Source organism: Condylura cristata, unplaced genomic scaffold (genome assembly GCF_000260355.1).
Source record: "Condylura cristata isolate star-nosed mole 26May11 unplaced genomic scaffold, ConCri1.0 scaffold00004, whole genome shotgun sequence".
NCBI classification, from domain to species: Eukaryota; Metazoa; Chordata; class Mammalia; order Eulipotyphla; family Talpidae; genus Condylura; species Condylura cristata.
In genome coordinates this window covers 53,940,011-53,964,083 of record NW_004567105.1, presented here as the reverse complement: position 1 = coordinate 53,964,083, position 24,073 = coordinate 53,940,011, and the positions used below count along the sequence as shown (strand labels likewise).

The following is a 24,073-nucleotide window of genomic DNA, read 5'->3' as shown; positions in this document are numbered from 1 at the left end:
ATACAGCATTTGCTTGTTTGCCACCTGGAAGCCTCCATGTGATCTTGTTAATATGTTTAAAATAGAAGAATCACTAGAGAACATCCAGAGATGTAGAGCCAGTTTGGTGAGGGGGCAGAAATCATGCTGTGTACAAAGTTGGAGGTGATGATGATTCTTTGGCAGAGAGCAATCTCTTCCTAGTCCTGTAAGGCTTCTAGAAAGGAGAGGAAGGACAAAATTAATCCTAATTGCCCAAAATGTCTAAAAGAAAATTAAAGAGCAAGATTTCTGCCATGTGACTATTAGTTCACAAGGAGAAAAAAATGAAAAAGTGAAGGCAAACATTTCTGGCTGGGGCTGCCCAGTTATGGAATATGATTACTGGCAAAAATCATGCTAGTCATCACTGCAGAAATTTGACCTGGATTTATATATTAAGTGTGCTAAAGATACTTAAGACTAGAAAGCATGAAAGGTAGGTTCCTACTGGCTGAGTCTATTAAAGCACAAAGAGCAAGTTTAGTCAGTATTTGACACTTTCAAGCTAGTATGTTATGCTGTTTACAGAGGAATAGTGATGTTCACAAATCAACTTATCACATGCTTATTACACACTTACCATGTCCATTAATGTAATGACCTTGGGAATTGACTTCTTTAACCTAATGAGTATGCTGAGTATAATCAATTATGATTGCAATTAAAATTACAATTGTTCCAGCACATTACTTCCACCCTGCCCCTTCCTCATAATACGATTCAGGAAACAGTGGGAAATCTATCCAAGAAGGCAAGCCCATCAGCAATGGCAATCTTTTCCTTTTTTTGAAACCATTCTATTATGGATAATTTATTAAACCTTAAATTTATTTCCTATTTGTAATGTTTCAGCAAAATTTAGTCAGGTTTCAACACACAGTGTCAGGGGATAATTAGGACAGTTAGCAGTAATTTATCATTTCTCAACTGGGTTTTCAAGCTTTTGCTGACTATCTGTAGAAATCTCTTAGCCAGTTCTACACAGATCACTATGAAATCTCCTTTATCTTTGTGCAAATTGCTTTTCTATTTTCCTGAAGTGAGCTGAAAGCTGAGCCAATCCACTCCTGAAATCGAGCAACCAGTGTGCTTGTCATCAGAGCGTAGCTGAGGCCAGGCCTTCAGATGCACTGTTGTCATGGCTTAATGGCTGATAGGATGCCATAGGCAGTTTTTTTTTTTTTTTTCCTATCCTGCTGTGGTTAGTTAGAAATTCAAAACAAGCAGTCTGACTTCAGGTTAGATCTTCAGAAAATATGCACAGGAATCAATGAACATGCCAATATACCTTTTACAAAGCAAATACTGTCTTTAGTCCACCAAGGATGAAAAGTCCAGAAAAAAAGGTAGAAACCATGGTTCTAAACTGCCTAGATGAAAGAGGAGGATTTCATTAAATCTGAACTGAAAAGGGAGACTCATTTACTGATAGTGAAAAATGAATGGTCTGGGTAATTTCATTTTGAATTGATTTATTTCTAAGTGGGTGAAAATTGATCCTGGGTGAGGAAAGTAAAAAGCAAGTCCCTGGGAAGAGCCAGCTAGTCTCAGGTATAACCCAATTATCGGAACACAGGAAATAAGAACACAGAAGGAAGGGTAGAAGGTCACACAGGAAAGTCATTCCTTGCAATGAATACCTTCCTTTCCTTCTCCCAACAGATTCACAGAAAAGTATATACTGACCCATATTTCCAGTTTATTTCTGACACCTCAACCTAATCAAAGTTCACTTTTTAGAAATCCAATCGTTATTCTCAATTAGACTGCACAGCAAATTAAATCATAAATTTCTCTACCCTAGCCCTGACTGTCACATCACTAGGTTAGAACTTTCCTCCCTCTGGCACTTTATTTAAATCTCTGAAGCCAGGCTCCAAAGCAAGTTATGGATTTGATAATTTGTTAATGTGTCCACAGTAGTTGTTTTTGAGCCATAATTATGATTTCATTGGCTCTTACAACAATCAATAATAATCCATTGATGTCCCTGACACCAGGGTTTTCTCACAGTCGACAAATGGGCAGTAGATTCATTTTTAATATACTCACTTTGTGCTCCCTCCCTGAAAGAGTCCTGCATATATTAATAAAGGCCAAGAAATGAATGACATTGATGCATATTTCTTACCCTGATGAATTTAGCTGCGGGGTAAGATTTAATGCTAAAAAGAAAAGGAAGAACAGACTAACAGGGCCCATTTTGTAGAGTACCTCCATCATTAAAGTTAATGGAATTACCTTGTGGTCATGCACCAAAGGGATATGATTGGAAGTTAAGCTTTTCTAGGGCCATTGATTTGCAGACTTTCACTCAAAGATTCTCATTGGCATGAGATGAGTATTGCAATGTGCTGAAGCACTTTAGAAATTGTTTACTCAAACTGCCAGTTAAGCATATTAAGGAGTAACAATAACTGAATATTTTAGAATAGATGATCTTGGTGAGGATATTTTCTATTGGAGTAGCAGGAAATTCCTCTCTGCTGGCTTTAATAGGGACTTTATTGAAGCACCAAGAAGTTTTGAGATAGTACAATTTTCAGGGCTGGTTAATTCAGTAACTCAATAATGTCACCAATGATTCAGTTGCTTTCAGTTACTCCAGACTCAGTACCTGGCTCATTCTAAGGCAAACTGCTCTTGGAATCATCAGAGAGCTACCAGTTCTACCAAGGTTACTGCATTCTTATTCACAGCGACACTAGAGAAATCACCCTTTTCTACAACCTATGGACACAAATCCTCCAAGATTCAGGGAACAATCATCCCTGACTACAAGGAATCCTACATCCTAAGTGACTTAGATCAGTTAAATTCAGGTTATTACTGAGAAAACTGGCAAATTCCTGAACTAAATCCAGCTTATGGCCTGTCACCTACTCCAGTAAACAAAATGTTATTGTTGTATGGCCACACCCATTTGTACAAATTAATTTAGGTATTTTCTAAGGCTGCTTTTGCACTACAAAGACAGGTGTGTAATTGTGAAAGAAAATTAAAATAGTTACCATTTGATTTTTTACAAAAAAGTTTGCCAATCACTGGATTATACACTCGACCAATGAAGGCACTCACCTAGATGACAGAGTTGGATTCCAGTGAAGGGAACTTTTTGAATGCTAACTGATGAAGGGGCAGGAAACCAACCCCAGATCCCATGATAGAAGAAATATAAAATTGTTCAATTCTAGACAGTAGGCTTAGAAACTTTAAATAAGGCAAAGCTTATCAAATAAGGCAAAGCTTATCAAATAAGGCAAGCTACCATATAAGGTACATGTTAAATATTTTTCACCCTTTGAATACAATCCATACACTAAATAAATTGAAAACGGAATTAAAACTCCTTACTGTGGTAGACAAGGATTGCTATAACTGCTCTCCTGCCCACCTCTCTCCAATCTAAATTCCTGCTACTTGCGCTTCAAAAACATACCCTAGACTGTGTCGAGTTTATTTCCACTACTTTTTCTCTGCCCAGAATACTATTTCTTCCCCATGTCTTCCACTGACTGGTTCCTTGTTATTCCTCAAGACTCAGTTTACAAGTTTCCTCTTCATTTAGACTCTCATAATTACCAAGTCTAAAGCAGCCACACCAACTTTAGTCCCTTCTCCCACTGTATCCCCTTTCACAGCACCCTATCTCATCCTTTCCAATACTATTCAAAATCAGCAATTATTTTGTTCATTTGCATAAAATGAGATTTGTTCCTTGGCTGTCTTACCTTCTTCTGTACCCCAGTGCCTGGCATCACCTGAGACATAGTAAATGTTCAATAAAGACTTGCTGGAAGAAGAAATTAATGTGAGCTCAACTTGGACAAACTCTTCAATCTTCCTCTCTAGTACAGCACTTATTTCAAAGACTGTCCTTAAATACAGAGACTATGTTTCATTCTTGGGACAGGATCTGTGACAATATCTAGCATACACTAGGCACTAGAAGAATAAAGACTGAGTACTACATAGACCAACATGGCAGGATGAGCAGGCAGGATGCCCATTTCCTGGAAAGCAGAAACAGGAGGGAAGTCTCATCATCGACACAAAGAAATCTTCAGATTTAGAAGTAGTTACCATTCGTTGTACTGGGTTTGCAGATAAAGAAGATGAAAGTTCAGAGAGAGCTGATTTGCAGGATAAAAGGTGAAAATACATGACTTTCAAGGTCATTTACCCTTCTTAGATTCTCTGCATTGTGTGTTCTAAATTTCTTTGTCAAGAGGGAGTTCCATTTCTGGTCCTCTAATGGCAGACCTGAACCTGAATCACATTTATTCCTTCCAGGGCTGAACAGTTTCATCAAAATTATACTGCTAGAACCTGATTACATATGGGAATTTATACCATTTATAAGCAACAGGTCAATTGAAATACAAATAAAGGGCCCTGTTGGGCTATTTTTCAGGGCACCAATATAGAAAGTATAATAAAAAAAATATTTTTTCAGGGAACAGGCACTGATATATAGGCCCTCAGGTGGGAGATTTGAATTTGAACATTAAGATAAATGGATTTCGCCACAGAGTTAAACAATAATTGGTAAGTTCTCTTTTTCACTCAGTGTTTACTCTTTTAAGTCACGTTAGGTGAGGTCAACATCCTAGACAACTTCATGTCTAATTTTCATGTAACATGAGGAACAAGAAAAGCTTATTTATGAGAATAAGCTTTCAGGGAATGAAATGGGAATTTTCATTACCAGAATCTAATAATAAAAACTTTATGTTGAATGAGTCCACAGGGATTTCAAACCATTATTTTTTGTCATTTCCCCCTGAGGCTTCAGAGTTGTACATCCCTATTTCCCTGATCTTGGCAGATGAGAAGCTTTTCCAGAAAGGGTATCTGCTATGACACTACCGGTATAGGATTGATGCCTCATGACATGTGAAGTTAGAATTTCAAAATTACCCTTTCCCAGCACTAACATAATACAAGAGGGGTGGTGGGGGGAGAAATTTTATACTACATTTGGTTGGAGGGCCATTACAGGTTCTCCCTAACCCAATATTTAGTCACTCAAATGTCATTATGCTAATTCTTTCATGTATGTGGCTCTGCAGGTCACCATGTGATTACTCATTAAGCTGGTTTCCATCTGACCCAGGCTCAGTCTTCAACTTCTTCCTTTTCCAGTTGCTTTTAGGTCCCAAGAAGTACTTTATTAATGACTTTGGCATAACAGGCAAGTGGACCCCCCAAAAGGGACTAAATAGTTTGAGATGAAAATCAATTTCAGGTCATCTAGACATAGAATCAAAATTTATTAATATAAATATATAAAATAGTTTAGAAATCTGGGTAACCACTAGAATCAAATATTGGCTTTTCAGAACTTATTTTAAGTAACTGATCATCAGAAAGTTGAACATAGAAGATGTGAGAAACTAGTTATATGATACAGATAATGAAAAAGAATGAATTCTATTAGTAATTTCTAAATGGAAAATCATCTGATAGGATTTCTTTGAAAGAACTATCATAGTGATAGCTACATATTCTTCTTTTAAAATGAATTTATAATATTAAATGATATTATAAATGCTATAATGAAAAGCCTGGTACACATTGTTCAACTTAAAATGTTATTTATGGAATTTAAATTGTCTGGATATGTCTCTTTTCCTTACTACTTTTATACTGGGAGAATCTCAGCCTTACCTATGTCCATATTTCCCAGCAATAAATAAATCTGCATCTTAAAAAATTATGTAATAATCCATAGAAGTAATCTGATTTTAATTTTTATTATTTCTACTAAAAATTCATGAAGCAAAAGTACATCATTGGATCTACTTCTGTTGAAATGTCCAACTTCAACCAAGGCACCCCCTTTTTTTGTACTTTTTAAGTAACTTATATATAATAGTTTATTTTTACCTTATTTTGTGCATTTTTCCATTCAGTTGCAATCCCCTTGGGCTTCCCAACACCAAGTCACCTATGGGCCATCACCATAGTCCAGTGCATTTCCCTCCCCCCACTGTTTTTGATCCCATTCCTCACCCCACCCCCACAAAATATCTCTGGTATACAGCTGTTCATCATTATCATTATTTTCTCGCCTGTTCCGTTATATTCTTGCTATGAGAGAAACCATCCAGTATTTTTCCTTTTCTTTCTGGCTTATTTCACTAAGTATGATCTTTTCCAGTTCCATCCATGTTGCTGCAAAAGACCTGTGTTTCTTTTTTTGGTTGCTGAGTAATATTCCATTGTGTATATGTACCACATCTTTTTAATCCAGTCATCCATTTCTGGGCACTTGGGTTGTTTCCATGTATTTCCAATTGTGAATAAAGCAGCAATAAAATGGGGGAAGACACCCCCTTTTTTAATGGTCTTTCACTCTCCAGTCTATTTTTTAGGTGTATGGTAGTAACTTGAACTAATGAATATCCATTGAGACTAACTGACCACTTCTATAATCAAAAGTATTCAATACTTTTCATAAGATTAACTAGGCTGAATATATTTTACCTTTTTAAATAACAAAATTGATATTTTAGTCAAGCCAATTATTCAGATGTTACTTCTTAGAATGAACTAGTTCTATGGAGTTAGAGAACTTTACACATAAATCCTGGCCCTATAACATACAAAATGTAGTACAATCATGGGCAATATAAGACCTTCTATGACTATTTACTGAGCACCTACTATTCCATAGCTAAGTGACATCAGTGAATAACTGATCTTACTTCATCAACAGACGTATGAATAACACTGTCAATTCATGTAGCATATTAGGGTCTATAAAGCACTTTGCCTTTCACAGGACATTTGATTTTGTAGTAAATAAAACCCCCAAACTTTGAACATCAGGTGTAAAAGACAGTCTACTAAAGCCTGTAAAACATTAAAAACTTATCTGTAATTTGGCCACATTTCTGTGTTACACATCTCAAAATAAATTTAACAGCCAAATATTCACTTTACTGTATGACAGGGCCTCCAATTACTGAAGGAATCTGTTTGGTATCACTAATGAAATATTAAACTCTAAAACATATAATTCTACTATAAAAGGACATACAGCAATGAAGCAGCATTTAGATTAGTTAACCTGTTTTTATATACTAAAGTTAAACAGGGAGTGTCATCTGGGTATTTTTAGGTGGAAACCAACATTTGAAGCAGAGCAAAATAATTCAAATTAATCTCTTAAAGGATGACAAAATCTACCTTGTGTATCTATGCACTTGCTTATTGGGTCCAAGGTGACTTTAGGAGCATGACTACAATATATAATGGATGGGGTTTTGGGATAGATCTGTGTTTGAAACCAAGTTCTATTTTCTGTCAATTGGATTTAAAAAAAAAAAAAAAGATTTATTTATGCATATAGAACTGGGGTACAGACCAAAAGTACAAGGGCAGCAAAAGCCTTCACCAGAGGCAGAGTGGGGAGCAGGCTAGGCAGATAAGTGAAGTACACTGTTGAGGGGAGGTCTGTAGTGCCATTTGGGTCACCTCTGGGGCCAGGGATCCAAGCAGCTGCAGTACTGAAGCAGCTGCAGTCGGTTTTCAGTTCAGCGTCCTAAACCGTTCTGCCACATGGAGGGCCCTCATTGGATTTTTTAGATAAGTCATTATACTCTCTGTATATTTTGGTTTCCCAAAGTTCCATATATATATTTTTTAAGATTGATTTATTTATTCATACAGAACTGGGGCATAAGCCAAAGTGCAGGAACAGTGAGTGGCTACATCAGAGACAGAGTGGGGAGCAGAACAGGCAGATAGAGGAAGTACACTGATGAGGGGAGCAGTGGGATGGTCTGAGGTGGTCTGCTGCGCCATGTGAGTCACCTCTAGGGGTGGGGGATGGAACTTACACTGAAGCAGCTGTGTCCTAACCATTGTGCCACCAGGGAGAGCCCAGTTCCATATTTTTTAAGGGTTGTAAAGAGTAAGTGAAAATTATAAAACTAATAGCAAATATTCATGAGATGTTTCCATATGCTAGGTGCCGTTTTAAAGATATTTATATACACTTAGTCATTTTGTCTTCAAAATAGCTTTAGAAGATTGGGTACCACTGAGCCATCTTATAAATTTGTGAAAGGATGCTGGAACTAGCAAAAGTTGTTTTTTTGTTTTTTTGGTACCTTAAAATTCATAGGCCATAGCTCTAGGGCTGAAAATAGGTCTTTTCAATTCAGGGTTCTCCTTTTTCATCATTGTCCTCTTTCTCAGTATGTGTTAGGCCTAGTAACATTTCCCCTCCACTTTCACTCTACTTCTAGAATGCCATCATTCCACTGACCTAAGATACCCCAATTAAGAGAAAAGGGGAAAAAACGGAATAGGAATACTAGAGAGCGTTGTTAATTCTTCCTTCAGTGCTTGGGTCCAAATGGCATCATGTAAATAAAAAATTTAACCAATTAGAAATGTAAAACCCCAATGATTTGCTCCCTACTTAGATGAGGCATTGAGTAAACAGTTGGGGAAGGTCCATAAGAGAGACAGGTTCATGGTCTCATCTCATGCCTAGAGAGCCAGGGGCCAGGAAGTGTGTCCCCCACATAACCATTAGGGGAAAGGAGAGGCAGAGACGTGTGCCTATCAGAGGGGAAAGATGGACTTGAATGTATCCACTCCCACTTGTACACCCAACCTAAAATTGCTTTTGGTTTATTGAACTCAGGCAAATTGGATTCCTTCTGAGAACAGAGATACAAATTGTAGGCAATTCCACAAGATAAAAGCTACTGAATCCTGAAGATACTAATTCTTCCAACTTTAAATATATGCATTAGGTATAAACATAGGCAAGGTACTCTTTGTCATGACTTTAATCAAAGGATAAAAGTTCTTTGGCAAATTATAGTGCTCTTGAAATTTCTTCTCAGATAAAAATAATAAATAACAGTCAAGTAAAATAAATTTAATCTACAAGACAAGAGTTTCCCCTTTCTATGCAAAATATATAATAAGAATTTGTTTGAGTTGAAAACTAGCAATATGTGGAGATCCATAAACATCTTCTTGTTTGCTATGTACTGAATACAATAAATATGAGACTCACTTATGGTGACTCTTAAAAAGCAGAATGGCTGAATCAGCATAGAGGATAGTCAGGTTTCTGTTCTGTGCTTCAAGTAATGTGAAGTTACTATAGGCTCAGAACCACAAGTTGTTTGTAAGTTGCAACTATATTTTTAATCATGCTAGGTATTTAAGTAGCACATATCATATGAAAAGAGGGCATTGTCTCAAGAATTTAAGCTTAAAGGACAGGAAATGAAAAGTGAGAGAATTCAGTGCACAATCCTTAAGTAAACTCAGCAGGGCTGTAAAATAATCCCAGTGCCAGCTACACTCTTCTGAAGCCTAACCATAGCATGTTTTATAAATGAGAAAACTAAGGTTCAGATTAAAATGAAGACACATCCACAAGGTCCCAGGGATAGTGAGTGGTGGACTGGACTTTCTATTCACCGTGGTTTCTCCTCATCATTAGCCTCACTCAATACTACAAATATGGGTTCTCTCATTTGAAAAAATGAGGAAATGAATGGACAGAGAGGGTAAGGGTTGGCCCAAAGTCACAAAGTAGTTAAGTTAGTATAGCAAGTATCCTGATTGAATACGAACCATATTACTCACCATATTAGTCATTGAGTAAGACCCAAAATTTGCTATTTATGAATCTGAAAGATTACTAAATCTACATGGAAAAATCTCGTCTTAGACTATAGAAAGTCCTCATGAATAGTAGAATATCTCTTTTGTTACATTCAAATCAAACTTCTTTAAATAACTCTTTGCTTTATTCACAATATTCTGAAAAATAATTACTAATATCTCAATAGTTATTAAGAGACACTTCTCATTACAATTATAAAATTAAATATCTTAGGGAGGATCCAAGCACTGTATAATATAGAAAGGTATAAGTCAGCCTCTTCTATAACTAGTTCTTGTGAGATTCTAGATTACCTACTTGACATAAACCTCTTTAACAGACCTAAAAGACCCTTCTACTCAAAGGTGATAGTAATTGCTCCAAAAGATAACTCACTTGCTACCTCTTAAGGAATGACAATGCTTTAATGATTTGGCTAGGTGGAATTATGCTTGGTAATTCAGTTTGTGAACTTGACTCAGAGGAGTTCTGACTTTTGTCAGTGACATCTGAAATTGGAAATATTTTTAACAGAGATTCCAGGAAACTCAGATCTCTGACTGCATATTGGAATACAAGTGCCTATTATCATGGTGCTACTTCATGTTAACTAAGTGAATTTTGTTCTGCCATATAATCATGATCATCTCTGTTTTCCTCCATATACAAACCAAGAGCCATAGTAAACAATGGTGAAATATAAGTCTTATGAACAACATAGGAATAGGAACAAAACCAAATACACAGACAAATAAAAGACAATGGAGAATACCTTGAAGAACCTCTAACAAGACAATTGGCCATTGAGTAAGGGGTTTAGAAGAGTCACTTCAAATGGGGGCAGGAGGGTTAGAGTAGACTGGAGTATAGTGACCTATGGTTATATGTGCAAATGGTGAAATGTAGATGCATTGCATATGGTGGTATACGCCTATGAGAGATTGTTTTTCAAGGCTGCAGGATGTCCAAATTGCTGTCATAATCATCCGGTGGATACCTCTGCTACTTTGAAGAAGAGTTAACAAGCAATTCTGAAATAAACAGTCACTTTTTTACTTTGATATTTCCCTCTCCTGCTACAAATGCCTTGCCTAGTAATCAAGGCTAACCTCATTCTTTGTAAAGGAGATTTAAAATTCATTGAAACAAAAAACCCTTAAGAACATCATGGTCAAGTGCTAACTCGGTGCACAGTCATTAACAATGGCAACATTTGCTTCTGGGCAAGAGATCACTTCTGTGTTTATTGCTATTACCATCCAGTAGGAAATAAAAGACAATTTAGAACCTAGGCAGCGGGCAGAATACCAAGTCAGTGCAGGATGAAGAAGATAAAAAGAACCATCACTACTACCCTCACTAAGTATGTCAACTATGGCTTGGAAATGTGTAAACTTGTCAGCTAAATATTGAAGTTGCTGCTTTACCTCCTGAGCTCTTAAGGGGCTGCTTCTATGAGTTCAGCGTCCACCATGGATCAATGCTATGTGCCCATCACCACCTACTATTTTTTCCACTATAAAGTAACAAGGCTGATATCCACATTCTAAATAGAATCTTGGGGTATGCCTGCTGACAATGAAGATTTCCAAGACCCACCCACAAAAATTATATATATCAATAGGTACAGAATAAAATTTGAGAATCAACTTATTTTTAATACCAAAATTAATTTTCAGATAATTTGTATCAGAATCACACTTGAAAAAACAGATTAGACAATTCAGAAATGCAATCTTGATCTAAAATGCCAGTTTTCCAAACTTTAGGTGTGTATATGGTTGTTTTCTTTTAGTCATTTTACATTCCTCAAAGGATTTGAAATGGCCCACTAATTCATCCTGGAGAAATGCTGTTACCAGGTTGGAAACAATTGAAAGATATCTAAAAACAATTAAAAAAAAAAAAAGCACCGACAAAAAAAGCACTTGAATTATTTAAAAAACAGGAACGCAAGTTAAACCACAAAATTACATCTGTGGAGATAATAACTTCATTAAGCAGTTCATGTAGGACCACCAGAAGCCAAGAATTCCTTCATCATTGTCCCCATCAAAGGTAACAAAGCCATTAAAACTTTTAGCCAGATAACTGGGACATCAAAAACTAATCATTATTGGAGTCAGAGAATCTACAAGTGGGTTGCTCAGTCCTGCTACACTTGGTGATTACTGAGATTTTTAAAAAATTACTTCATTATTTTAACTGAGATATTACAATTGCATAAATTCACTACTTTAAAGTGTATGCTTCAGTGCTTTTTAGAATATTCATCATGTTGCACAATCATGATCACTGCCTAATTCCACAACATTTCATCACTCCAAAAAGATGGTCCAAGTTATCACTGCTCCCCACTTCCCTCTTCTAGACCCTGGAGATTACTAATCTATTTTCTGTCACTTTTCCATGTCTGATTGAATAGGAAATATTTTTAATACTTCATTCTGAACTCTGCCACAACATTTTGAGATCACATAACCTATAAAGTCCTATAAATCTTAGATATGTTTAATATGTACATTTATGAATATGTGCTTTCCAAATAATATGATTTTTACATTCTTCTGTGTTACTTGCAGCTACAGCATTGCTTTCAATGACTGAAAGAAATCCTTCAAAGAGATACATCGTAATGCATCTAACTTACCGCGTTGTTTTCCCAACTTACATTTGAATATTGAGTTTTAAAAAAAAGAAGAATCAGGTTCAAAGATGTGTGCTTTGTATTTAAAGAAATTATTTCAAAAACAAACCACTTATAATATGTTCTTTGTTAGTATCTACATATTTAGAATCTTGACAATGGGGGTGAACAGTGGGGTAGAGGAAAGTTGTCAGTATCACATCATGTGTGGGAGCAATCAGAAGCTAGCTTTTATCATAGGAATTTGGTAGCAGTCCCTATAGGACATTCATTTCTCTAAAGTACTTCCCAGAGATTCTACTAAAAAGTTCCACAGTAGCTGTGTTAAACATTAAAGCCATATGCAAACTAAAATCAAAAGAGAACTGTTTATGTGGCATTGCTTGGTGCCAACCATTACCTTCTCCATTCACAGCCAGTCTCAGAGTCATAAAACCTTATTTCGCCAAGGATAACATTAGCACCCAGTTTGATTGGCTCCTGATTTCTAGCACTAGAAATAATAGTCTTTTCTATGATTTAGGCATAGGACCTAGCTGCAGAGAAATCTGCATATGCAGATTTCAGAGAAATCTGCTGAAACCCAACCTAAGACTCACGCAGGATCTTATTTTTCTATTTCACTTTACTAGAGAAGCAGAGACTAACCTAATAAATTCTCCTTTCCTTTTTAGCAAACTTAAATGCCCATTTTTGTGCTCCACTGACTCCATTAGTTTCAAACTTTGCTATTAAATACAAAGGGAAGAAAAAAGGTGGTTTGTGGGTGGAGGGGGTGAACAGGGAAAAGCAGAGGGCCAGGGATGAAGGGAGAAGATGGGGCTACCACATCCGTTAAGCCTCCACTCATGAAGGATCAGGGAAAAAAACAACCATGTGAAGAGCCAAATGGCAAATCCAAGCTGTCCAGACTGAAAATGGAAACCAAAATCTCCACAGGGCACATGTGCTATGTCCTAGGCCCTTCCTCAAATCTAAGGACTTTGGCTCCAGTTTTGTTTTAGGACTCTCTGGTTTAGCATTTACACAGTAACAATTTACCACAAAAGGTAAATGTCTTGTAAACTAATGGGAAACATATTGCTTGACATAGTTATAATGTTAGGATTTATAACTCCTAACACTGAGGGTCTCTCTGACCTCGAAGATAACACAATGAAACAGCAATGTGCTATAAATGACTAGGTGTGATCTTTTTATTACTTCCCATAATTGCCCTTTATTAATTCGTGTGCACATAATAAGCACTCACCTTCACAGTCTGTCCCGCTTCTGGGCCATCCTAAAAGGGGGGGGGGGAGAAACAGTGGTGAGAACAGAGAGATGTTATCTCCTGCTTATTCAGAAATATCACTGTCAATAATTTAGATCCAATTTCATTGTATGTTAATTTATAGTATTCTCATGGGGACCACTTACTTCAAATGTATGGGACCAGGCAGTTCTCCATTTCCACCAGAGAGTGAGAAGTGATGTATAAAAATGATATAAATAATCCAGCAAGCCAACACCCCTTGTTACTTTTTATGCTCTTTGCTCTTGGCTATGATTTTAATTGTATTAAAGAAAGGCTGAAAACCTTTGGGGAGGTGAAGTATCACACCTTTTGGTTATCTTTAAATCTGATGTAGTTTAATTAATGTATAATTACTTGAAGTCTCAGGAAGTCTTCTGACAACATAATCTAATAAGAATATGGGCTATCCCACATGGAAACAGCATCTGACAATAGTCCACTTGGCTGTTCTTCTCTCAGAGAAGAATGATGGAGTGTTCCTTATTGTGGGGCCCTTCCCATTCCTGGCTCTTTTTCCATGTTTTTTGAAGTCCAACAAAACTATTTGCTTAGTTGAAAATGAGCAAACTTGTCTGGTCACGAGCCAAAACACAAAGAAAAAACAAGGGCTTAGTGGTTTGGGAATACCAGAATCAGTATGTTGCTACAATCAGAAATTCCAAATCTGAATTATTAATAGAATTGCAAATTTAAGAAAGTTTTTCTACTTCTATGATCCAAACTAATGGAGGGAAGTATGAATTCCTGCCCTTCTGTGGCCTGGAATATGCACTGTATAATTATTTGGCCCTGAAGCTATCGGTGCATAGAATAGGAAAGTACTGCTTTGTAAAACTTTGGTTTCTTTACTTATATATGTGCATGTGCATAAGAGACAGGGGAGGTATACATGTTGTTAAATAAAAAATATTTTCTACGGGTTAAATTTTTTAATAAAAGTTTGAAAACTGCATGTATGAAAGTATTCTGAAGTGCTATGTCCAAGTCAGATCTATACTTAGGAAACTAACTTTCTAGAGATTTTATATGATCAGCACTGTCATTTTCTACGAACATGAATCTTCTAGTATTTCACTGAACACTGACAGATGCTTTCATCTACTTATCTTTTTTGTTTTCTCTGGAAACATGATTTACAGCAAACAGTTGATTTTGTGTTTAACCTCCAAGTTTAACCACTTGCTTAAAGGTGACTCCAATTGGGTCACAAAACATGCACACATAGCGTGCACACACACACACAGTATTTTATGAAATTCAAATGCATTCAACAGAGATGGTGGTAAAAATTTGTTTTTGAGAAACGCTGAGTATTTTGAGTCAAATGCTTTGATACTCTCAAAAAGTGACTTTCTTTACCTTCCCTCTTTGAAAGTCTGTGGTAGAGAACTGAGGAGTGCAGAGGAGGAATAGTAAATATTCATTTAAATTAAAACACTAAGTATAACACAAGGTCTTATACAATGGAACAATTCATTTCTTTCCAAAGAGTAATTGCAGAGTCATCAAATTTCAGGTCAGGATTTCAGTTAAGACTGACAATGCCAGTTCTTTCCATGGAGCTCGAAGGGGCTTATGATAACTTTACTCTTGAGATACTCAATTTCCACAGCAGATAATCCACCATGGGCCTCTTCTTATTACATTGATAAGTGAGCACTCAGTCTCTGCCTAAAGATCTTCTGTGACTTGAGATATAATTTGGTAACTGGAAAACAGAATTTAATCAATTATATTTTTACAATGAATACTTAGTTCAGTACCTGACCAATCTATAATCAATCGCTGAGCTTAAATTAAAGATAGAGAAAAGGTAAGCCCTCTGAAAACAAAGTGAATTTAAGCTCATGCTCAAAACATACCTAACATGGAATGAAAATGACGTGCCCAGGCCCAAGTCTAGCCAATGAATTAGAATGTTTTAATGCCTGTTAAAGCATTGTCACCTTGGGGCTAGGGCACAGGAAGGCTGTGATCCATTAGTAATGTTATATGACACAGACATCTATAGCTGCCTTCCCATTGAGATACAAGGGAAAGCCCAATGTTAAGATATAAAAATGAAGAATATATTTATGAATATGTACACTCACCTGCATGGAAAAGGTAAGAGATGTCCCCTGGAAATGCTTCTCCACCACAGTTCCAACTCTCTGGGTTACCTGAAACAGATCAGCCACTTCATCGGGATGTAAGTCCCTGAAGCGCTCCACTGGCCGAAGGGGACACACCAGGACATCTGCAGTGACATCTGTTAAGGTACATTCTTTTTGCTCTGGGTAATATTTTATCATGCATATACCTCCAGAATTGAATCCCTTTGGCCCTTCCATAAGACTAATGAACAAATATTTGTCAACTACCAAAAATCCAAGGAATTTAAAGAACTTATGAACAAGTTCAATCATACTTTGAAGAAGATGTGGTGTGCTGAAGATAGTCTAAGAGAAAAGGACTCCTGTTCAGGGAGACTTCAGTTCTTACTAAAATATGCATGAGCTATTTTTGACTGCTATCTCCTGATCCCTGTTCTAATGTTCTGTGTTCTCCATCAGCAGAATGCACTGGGGATGTTATGTAGAACACTGTGATTAAAATTTTAATTTCAGCATAACTTTAGAAAAATATGCAATGAAAATATGACAGTAGTTGCTTTATCTTGTTTTTAAAAGGAATGGAAGCATTCTGAAATGTACAGTAAATTCCATTTATAACCAAGAGGTCTGTCATTTAGTTAAGCAATTTATGACAAAGGTTCCTCAGAATGATTGTTAAGACAGGTGAAGGTAGATCGTTAATTTAAGAAAGGGACTGTCTGTTTGTGTAAATGAAATCATCTTAATGCATTCTACAAGTTTGAAAAACCAACATTTAAAAAAAGATTTATTTATTTATGCATACAGAACTGGGGTACAAGCCAAAGGTGTAGGGGCAGTGAGATGATTCACCAGAGACAGAGTGGGGAGCAGAATAGGTAGATCAACGAACCACACTGCTGAGCGGAGCAGCAGGTGAGTCAGGAGAGGTCTGCTGTGCCAGGTGGGTCACCTCCAGGGGCAGGGATCAAACTTGCACTGAAGTGGAAGCGGAAAGCTTGTAGTGCTGCATCTTTACCCATTTTGCCACCAGGGAGAGCCCCAGAAAAGTCAACATTTACATTTACATTAGTGGTGTGATCAAACAAGTTCTAAAGGAAAAGGATTTAAGTTTGATCTTTTGTTAGTAGCAAATTAATATTCACTGCTACATCATCAATAACATTTTTCAGTTGCTTTTTTCCTTTGTATTCATCATCTATGTGTATGTGTATTACACACACATACAGCATATATTAATTTTTGTTTAGTTTTCAGGTACCAGCAGGAGAAAAGAGAGCTCTCATGTTCTTTTCTGTTTCTTTCTTCTTTCCTTTTTTCTAGTTTGAGAACATACTTCTGCCTGAAGCTAAGCAGCTAAAGGCCAAAATAAAACCACAATTCTGCAATTGCTAGTCTCACCAGAAAATCAAGCATTTTCACCCATCACACTATGGGGAGAACTCAGAGCCCAGGGGAAATGTGCTGAGCTCAGCTGGGCGGGTCTGATTTCCATGAGAGAGTGGAAAAAAGGAAGAGGGAAAATTTGATTAATTTTGCTCATAATCAGGAAATTCATATCTCTGGTGAACTAGGAAAAGGAGCATTTGTTTAATTTGAGTTCATTTTTCAAGAGAGAAGGGAGGCCTTCACCCACCGGGTATCTGATACTTAAAAAGATAATTATCCTTCTTTGGCAGGGCTGCTTTATTATCATGGGTCAATGAACCTTTTAGAAATGAAGAATTTCCTTTCATTTCCGTTAGCAGATTGCCAGCCTCCACTCCCACTGAGTTGCTTTTCTTTGTTAAAAGAGACCTTTCCCCATCATCCCCCTCCCTGTTTTAATTTACACCCTCCTGTAGGCCCTGACTTCCAAACTACCAGTAGATGACAATTTTGCAACCTTCCATAATATATATAATTGCTATCATAGGTTATGTCTGCAGACGGAGACTAGGTGAGGAAGAAGCATCATTTTAGTTAAATGATGACTGTGAAAACAGGAAGAATCCAAAAAACTTTGTATCTTAATAGAACTTTGGTAATATCAGCGACTTTTGAAAGGTTTTTCAGTTCCATAATGAATGTTATTATCTAACCACTTTGCTTGTCTGATGCTAAGGATTGACTTGAATCAATGTTTAATGAATCAAAATCTTCATGGAGTTAACTCAAACTGGTTGAATCTGTCAAATATTTTATTTTGTGTATATACAGCGGCAGGATCAAATATCACATACATTTATTATAATAACTGGACATTTCCAATAGTCACATAAGACTTAACTATAAAATAGTTAAATAGGGCTCTCTCTGATGGCACAATGGGTAAAAGCACTGCGTTATGAAGCTCTCCAAAGCCACTGCAGCATGAGTTCAACCCTCAGCCAGAGGGCTGACCCACAGGGCATGGCTGACCTCGCCTGACCTGCCCACTGCTCCCTCAACAGTGTATTTCAGTACATCTGCCTATTCTGCTTCCCACTCTGTCTCTGGTGAACCCTTTCACCCACCACACCTTTGCCCTGTACCCCAGTTCTGTAAGCATAAATAAATAAATCTTAAAAATATATAGTTAAATAGGTTAAACACATTCTCACTTAGGTGAATATTTTTCATCAGTTCCATTAGGCAACAATGTGCCAACACATATCCCCAGGAATCCAATCCTTTAGAAAAACAACAACAACATATATATGTATGTATATGTGTGTGTGTATATATATAAATATCTATGTTTATCTATATCTATATATCTGTGGACCCATATATAGACACACATGTGCTTCTTTGCAAATAAGATGAAATAGATAACTTAAAAAATTTTTTTAATTGATGTAACCCTATATATGATTTACACACTCTGCATATGTTTCAGAGGATTCCCCCCTCCTCAGGTGCATGTAACCACACCACACTTACCACCACAGCATCCACAGTCCTCCACTACAGCCCATAGCAACACCCCCACCTTTGTTTTCAAACTGTTCCCCTCATGTAGCCTCAATTCCACAGTCAGATTTCGCACAGTAGCCTCAATTTACAGTCAGTTTCCATTGTTTTGGTTTTATCTGACAAAATAGAGATAACTTTTAAGACACTCCTAGGACAGTTTTCTTATGGGCAGTCATTTTCTGTTCTGTTGGGAACCAAGGATGGCCAAACTCATATTTAAATCTAGAAGTCACCTCACAGATAGTCTTTATAGGACTACATTGGATTAGTAGTAGGTTAGTGGGTGTGGAGTTACACAGGGTGTTAGGTCGACCTGGACAATATATTTCACTTATCTTTGTCAATGTTATGCACTAATAGTCTGTCAGGAGTCAGAATCGACCATCTTCCTTCAGTTTTCTTTAAACAGGACTGCATCTCTACGACTGCCTCCTGGCACCCAGAACATCCATTTCCCTCACCACTCCCTTGTATACCATGCACCTACCACACTTTTCTTCTTTACCTCCAACACACTACGCTCCTTCCCAGATTTGAAGCCTTTTTTACAGCTATGTGTTCTGCCCAGAATTCAATTCTCATAATCAACATGTGGCTATCATATTTATTCCTATTATTCAGACTCCAACTCTTATGTCGCTTTCTCAAAACAGCATTCCATAACCACACACTTTAAAATGCTACCTGGTTATCCACGATTTCTTTACTCTATTTTCATTCATTTCATTGGACTTGGTATCAGCTGGCAATTTTCTTGGTTGGCTGCTACCTACCTGAATAAGCATGTAAGACCCACAAAAGCAAAGACTGTTTTATTTACTGCATTTCACCACTGCCTAAAACCCCAGAGACACAGTAAATATTATAAGAAACTGACAAAATGGAGGCACCATTCATTTACTTTATAAGATTTGTAAGATTGGGACAGCCTGAATTTTTTTTTCAAATCAAAGAGATTTATTATTAATATCTAGCATATTTAGGAAGAATGTTGGATGTGAGGTCAACACAGGTGATGTTAATATTAATATAAATTAAGTTCCATCTGTACTCAAAAGAAATAAAACAATGAAGGTAAAACTTTTTTTAGAAATCTTTTTATAACTAGAAAGATTATTCAGTCTTTGATTATTCAGTCTTAAATAAACACTATCTACAAAAATGATGCTTTATATTGTGACCAGGAACGCCATTCATTGTTCAAACAATGAACTTTTTGCACCAGTTAAGTTTAGACACTATGCTAGTTTCGAGAGTAAGAGGTTGTTCCCATGCTTCCAGACCAGGAGGCTGAAATAGAAAGAGAGAACCGCAGTACCATAGGAGGTAGAAATGTGAGCCTTCGAGGTACAACATCCAGTGTAGTGGGACCTGGGTACCTTGGTAAGGCAAGAGTTCTAGGATAACCATGGGGAACCTCTAAGTGGGATTGATTATCCTGTGGCTTGATGGAAATATAAAAAGTTTCATGAAAGATTTTAAACAGATCAATAAACATTTTGAAAAAAATAATTAAGAGATGTTAAATATTTTAGGTTTGTTGGGCCATATGCCTAAGTAGCCACGGGCTATCCGGAAAACAAATCAGTGGGGCTAATTCTAGTAAACCATTATTTACAAGAGGATAAGGGAGCCTGGATTTGGCCTATGGGCCTTAGAAGGTCAACCCATTAGAGGAATTATACCAGAAAGAGTTATTAAAGGAAATTAGATATATTTGGGGGGTCTCATCCTCTTTCCAGAAGCTGAAGACTAAACTGCTAATTTAATAGCATTTTGGACAAAATCATTACTGTATCTTTTAAAAAAAAACTAATTTCTGAGAAAAGTACAAGGAAATCGAGCCTTTTTATGGCCCTCTGAAACACTCTGGATGCTTTAAAGACTAATCGTGACCAGAAAACCTGTTATGAGAATGACATCATAAGTATTACTCTCCACTGCAATTAAAGGAAATTCTACAATCTCTAACTGGAAAAACAAAACAGGATCTTTGAACACTTGAGAGTACCAAAGCAGAGTAATATTCACAAATTCATCCGAAATTAAATGTATTTTTTTAAATAGTGTATAAGCCTTAGAGGAAAATAGCATGGTGTCTATAGATGAAGGATACCACACACTACATGCTGTTCTTAGAGAAACTCAGGGAAAGCAAATTAATTTTGAAGAATAGCAGACAGCTCTTATCATTCTACTACTACTATTTATATGCCAGTTGTTGTAAGATAATAGCACAGACACAGAATATCTTAATTTGGAAATCCTCGGGTCTTGTTAATGAACAAATCCCATATTATTCAAAAGCTGTAAGAACACAAATTCTCCTGATTTCTGTTTGTAAATAACATCTCTGAGGACACTATTTGACCAATATTCTTGCTGTGACCCTCAAAGTAATAAATATACATAATTAAATGCATTCATCATTTGTGAAAGAGATTATTTTCAATGAAACATATCATAATAGAGGGAATAAACGACTTCTTACTGTAGGTGATATTTAAAGTGGACTTTACAACCAGTGGGTTAGCTGGAAACCATCCATTCATCCCGAAACTAGAATATGGGCTGACTTTGTGACTTGCTTTGATCAGTGGAATGTGTTACAATGCTGATATACGACTTTTCAAGGTCAGGCCTTAACACACTTCGTAGCTTCTGTGTTTAGTCATCTTGGAACTTCAAGCCTAACATATTTTGAAAAAGACCACTAGGGTATTGTAGAAAAAGAGCCACATGGAGAATTAAGGTGCCTCAATGAACAGCCAGTCAACTAATAGCCAGTCCTTACAGATCTGATACAATAATGGACTTTCAATTTCTGTGTTGGTTATCTATTGCTGCATAATGAGCAGTGATCAAAATAGAGTGGCTTAAAATAACATTGGTTTATTTTTTCATCATGACTTCCATGGATGGTTTTTGCTACTGGCCTTGTGGGCTTTCTTATACACTGACTTCAGGTTAGGTTGCCTTGACTCGGCTATGCTGGGTACAATGGACCCCTCACTCTGTATACATTTTCAGCCCAATCCAGAGGCAGCATCTCCAATATCGCTCTAATTTTTGAGTTATCCCATTTTCTGTTAGTCAAAAGAAATCAAAAGCCAGGCTAAGAATCAAAGTAGAGAAACTCCACCTCCTCAAAGGAGGAGTGAAAACCACATGGAAAAGAAGGATGGACACTGAAAGGCATGTTTGTACTAGTTTGTCACTCCTAAGAAAATTTCTGTAGATTTTCTAAAAATGTACAGATGCCTAAGGTATCTTGGATGTCCTAGTGAGTATATACAGTATATACTCACATGGCTATATCCATGTGGCAAATTATCAATGCTATTTAGAGGTACAACTGGATTTGAAACTAAGGCCTACATTAATAATCAACTATACAATTTTCTCTTTGAAACATAAAACACAGAGGCTTCGTCAACCCTGAGCTCTGAGAAGTCACCATTATTCAGAGTGGGCATGGAGCAAGAGACTCATGTCATTTCTGTTCCCTGGCATATTGCTATGAGAGCCACTGAAACTTTTGCAAAGGCATGGTGGAATCAAGAACACAGTGAGATGATGTAAAAGTTGAGAATCTGCCCAACTGCATCAAATGTTCATTATGTAGCTACATTTTTATTCAAAATAAATTTGATAAGTTCAAAATTTGCTCATCAAGGATAATTAATGATTTAAAAAATAATTTTATGAGAATTTCCATGACAAATATGAAATATTTAAATATAGAGTCATGACAGAGAAATGAAAATGTACTGATTCAGATGATTAAAGAAGACGGCAGATTATTATTCTGTGAGTTGCTCAGATTTGTTCCCATTTATTTTCCTATAGCTGATCTATTCTAGGGATTCAGAATATAAAAGTCACAAAAATAAATCAAACCATTAAAATATCACTGATTCTGATGAGGCTGATTAGCATGTGTATGTATGAATATGAAGTAAGTTAGTATCAAATAATAATAGCTGAATTAGAAATTCTTTCAAACTAATAAAGAAGTGTCAGTATTTATCTCTATTGCAGATCAATATGTAGTTCAGTGATAAGCAAGGAACTTTCCATTTTGCCATGCAGATTTCTACAGACCCTATATGATTCATTTATCCTATCCTATATGATTCATTTATCCTGCCGTAGTCCTTTCATATGTCTAAAATAATTCCTAATGTCATTTAAAAAAACATGATGAGCTACGCAGTATTTTTTTTTAAGATTTCATTTACTTGATTTAAATAGCATAGTTGCAAAAATTTGAATCAAAGTAGGTGGCATGTCAAAAAGTAATCTATTCTTCACAGCAGAAGAAGTCACTTCCTTAAATTTTCTTGAAGGAAAGGTAAAAATATTACCCCTATAATTAAGAAATTCAATCAGATAAAGCATTTGTCAGTTTGGGTCATATTTTTCTCCACTGGATATTAACCTACTACTTCAGTAACTCAATGAGTAATTTTATGGGATATTCAGCAACCATAAGCATAAATGGCATGAATATAATTTTAGGCAAATCTGGTATCAGGAGAGTATAAGATAGAATTAGTACTCTACTCATACCTAGATCTCAGGGCAAGGATCTCACAAGTATCTACTAGAATTCATATTATTTGTCCTGGAGAATGCTTGGGGCCAAAGATGTAGAGAGTCCTTGTTCACCTGGGCAGAAAAAGACTGCCCTGAGCAGTCTCCACAACTTCTGCATGGATTCAGATGTTTACAAGGGAGAATCACACTCACAGGGAGAAGTGAATAGGCAGCCTTCAAAAAAAGATAAGAGCCTGCAGTCAGGCAACACCCCGCTACAGATTCTGCAGTTGAAATTTCACACATTATTCTGAAATTTTTTCAAGGCAAATGAATCCTACATTATCTTCAGAACATCAGAACTGGAAAAAAAAAAAAAACTATGCTTCCAATAAATCCAACATTTGGGAGAACAGTAAATAATATCAGCACAGGAGGGAAAGGAGATGCATTTGCTGCCTACTATGTCCTCCTGGTGGTCACTAATGTCACCCCTAAGATACCAAATGTAGAAATGGAGATCAAGACAATTAAATTACATATCTAGGGTGACATAGTTACAAAGTGAAAACCTGGATTTGGCCACGTGGCAAACTGCCCAAAGTATTAGGTCTCCATTGTTCTACTGCAGCATTTCATAAAGAGGTTCATCAGAACACCAATTCCATTATATGTTATTAGAAATACAGAAGAAAAACATTTTGTGGTCAAAGACTAAGTAACACTGGATCAAATGAAATTAAATAGGTTTCTTTAACAAAGTAAGTATCGGGGTATTTGATGTGCTCATATGTATTTCAGTTTCTCAAAAGAAGATAATGCTATGCAGCATTTCTCATGTTTTCTTCTTTAAAACTATTACTGCTAGTATTACTATTATTTTCTTTCTTTCT

General features: G+C 36.5%; 1 protein-coding gene across 7 annotated transcripts in view; it reads right to left on the bottom strand.

The window, feature by feature from the left end:
- FHIT (fragile histidine triad) overlaps nt 1–24,073 on the bottom strand; it is a 1,224,031-nt gene that overhangs the window by 232,093 nt on the left and 967,865 nt on the right. For all 7 annotated transcript variants that reach the window (XM_012720560.1, XM_012720561.1, XM_012720559.1 and 4 more), the window contains 2 exons: nt 15,702–15,847; nt 13,564–13,593 (listed from right to left, as the gene is read on the bottom strand). In XM_012720560.1, coding sequence (XP_012576014.1) covers nt 13,564–13,593; nt 15,702–15,847 — 176 coding nt within the window. The remainder of the gene's footprint in view (nt 1–13,563; nt 13,594–15,701; nt 15,848–24,073) is intronic.